A 629-nucleotide genomic window follows, 5' to 3' on the forward strand; every position below is an offset into this window, starting at 1 on the left:
AAGTCAGACACATCTCAAACTGATTATAGAGATCTTCTTACAGAATATAGAGCAACCAAAATCCCTGCTCTTGGTTTTTCACCATCAGAAATTTTAATGGGAAGATTAATAAGAACTAAGATATGTATTAATAATGAGAAATTAAATCCTATCAAAAATTTAGAAAATGTCCATAAAAATTTGAAATCTAAAATGAAAGAAGCTCAAATAAATAACAAATATTATTATGATAGAAAAACCAGAGAAGAAAAGCCATTCTACTCAGGTGAAAATGTATTAGTAAGGGAAGGAAACAGGTGGATCAAAGGTAAAATCATAAAATCCACTGAATATCCAAGGTCTTATTGGGTCAACACTGAAAGGGGTAGTAAGGTTAGAAGGAACACCTTTCATCTCAAACATACTCCTATAACATTCCAAGAGAATGAGGTTCAAGATAATTTTGAGGATAACTTTGACGATTTCCTTGAAATTAATAGTAGTGCTGGTCTCATCATGACAATGTCAAATAATAGTAATAACTTAAATTTAGAAAATGTATTAGAAACTAGTTCTTCATTAAATGACTCAGATGAAAGCTTTATTCGAACTCTGAATGAGGCAATGGTTGAATCTGTACATGAATCTGA

The 629-nt window shown here is 30.7% G+C and overlaps 1 protein-coding gene across 6 annotated transcripts in view; it reads left to right on the plus strand.

Annotated features, from left to right (window-relative positions):
- Positions 1 to 629, plus strand: part of LOC103523326 (retrovirus-related Pol polyprotein from transposon 17.6) — a 61166-nt gene that overhangs the window by 20910 nt on the left and 39627 nt on the right. For 3 of the 6 annotated variants that reach the window (XR_003395253.1, XM_026832936.1, XM_026832934.1), the window contains exon 3: positions 12 to 619. Coding sequence is in view for 5 of the 6 variants with exons in the window: in XM_026832936.1 (XP_026688737.1) it covers positions 12 to 619 (608 nt within the window). In the remaining variant the exon portion in view is untranslated. The remainder of the gene's footprint in view (positions 1 to 11; positions 620 to 629) is intronic. The other 3 variants (XM_026832937.1, XM_026832935.1, XM_026832933.1) reach the window with 1 other exon arrangement.

The sequence above is a fragment of the Diaphorina citri genome, unplaced genomic scaffold, assembly GCF_000475195.1.
Source record: "Diaphorina citri unplaced genomic scaffold, Diaci psyllid genome assembly version 1.1 scaffold19593, whole genome shotgun sequence".
NCBI lineage: Eukaryota > Metazoa > Arthropoda > Insecta > Hemiptera > Psyllidae > Diaphorina > Diaphorina citri.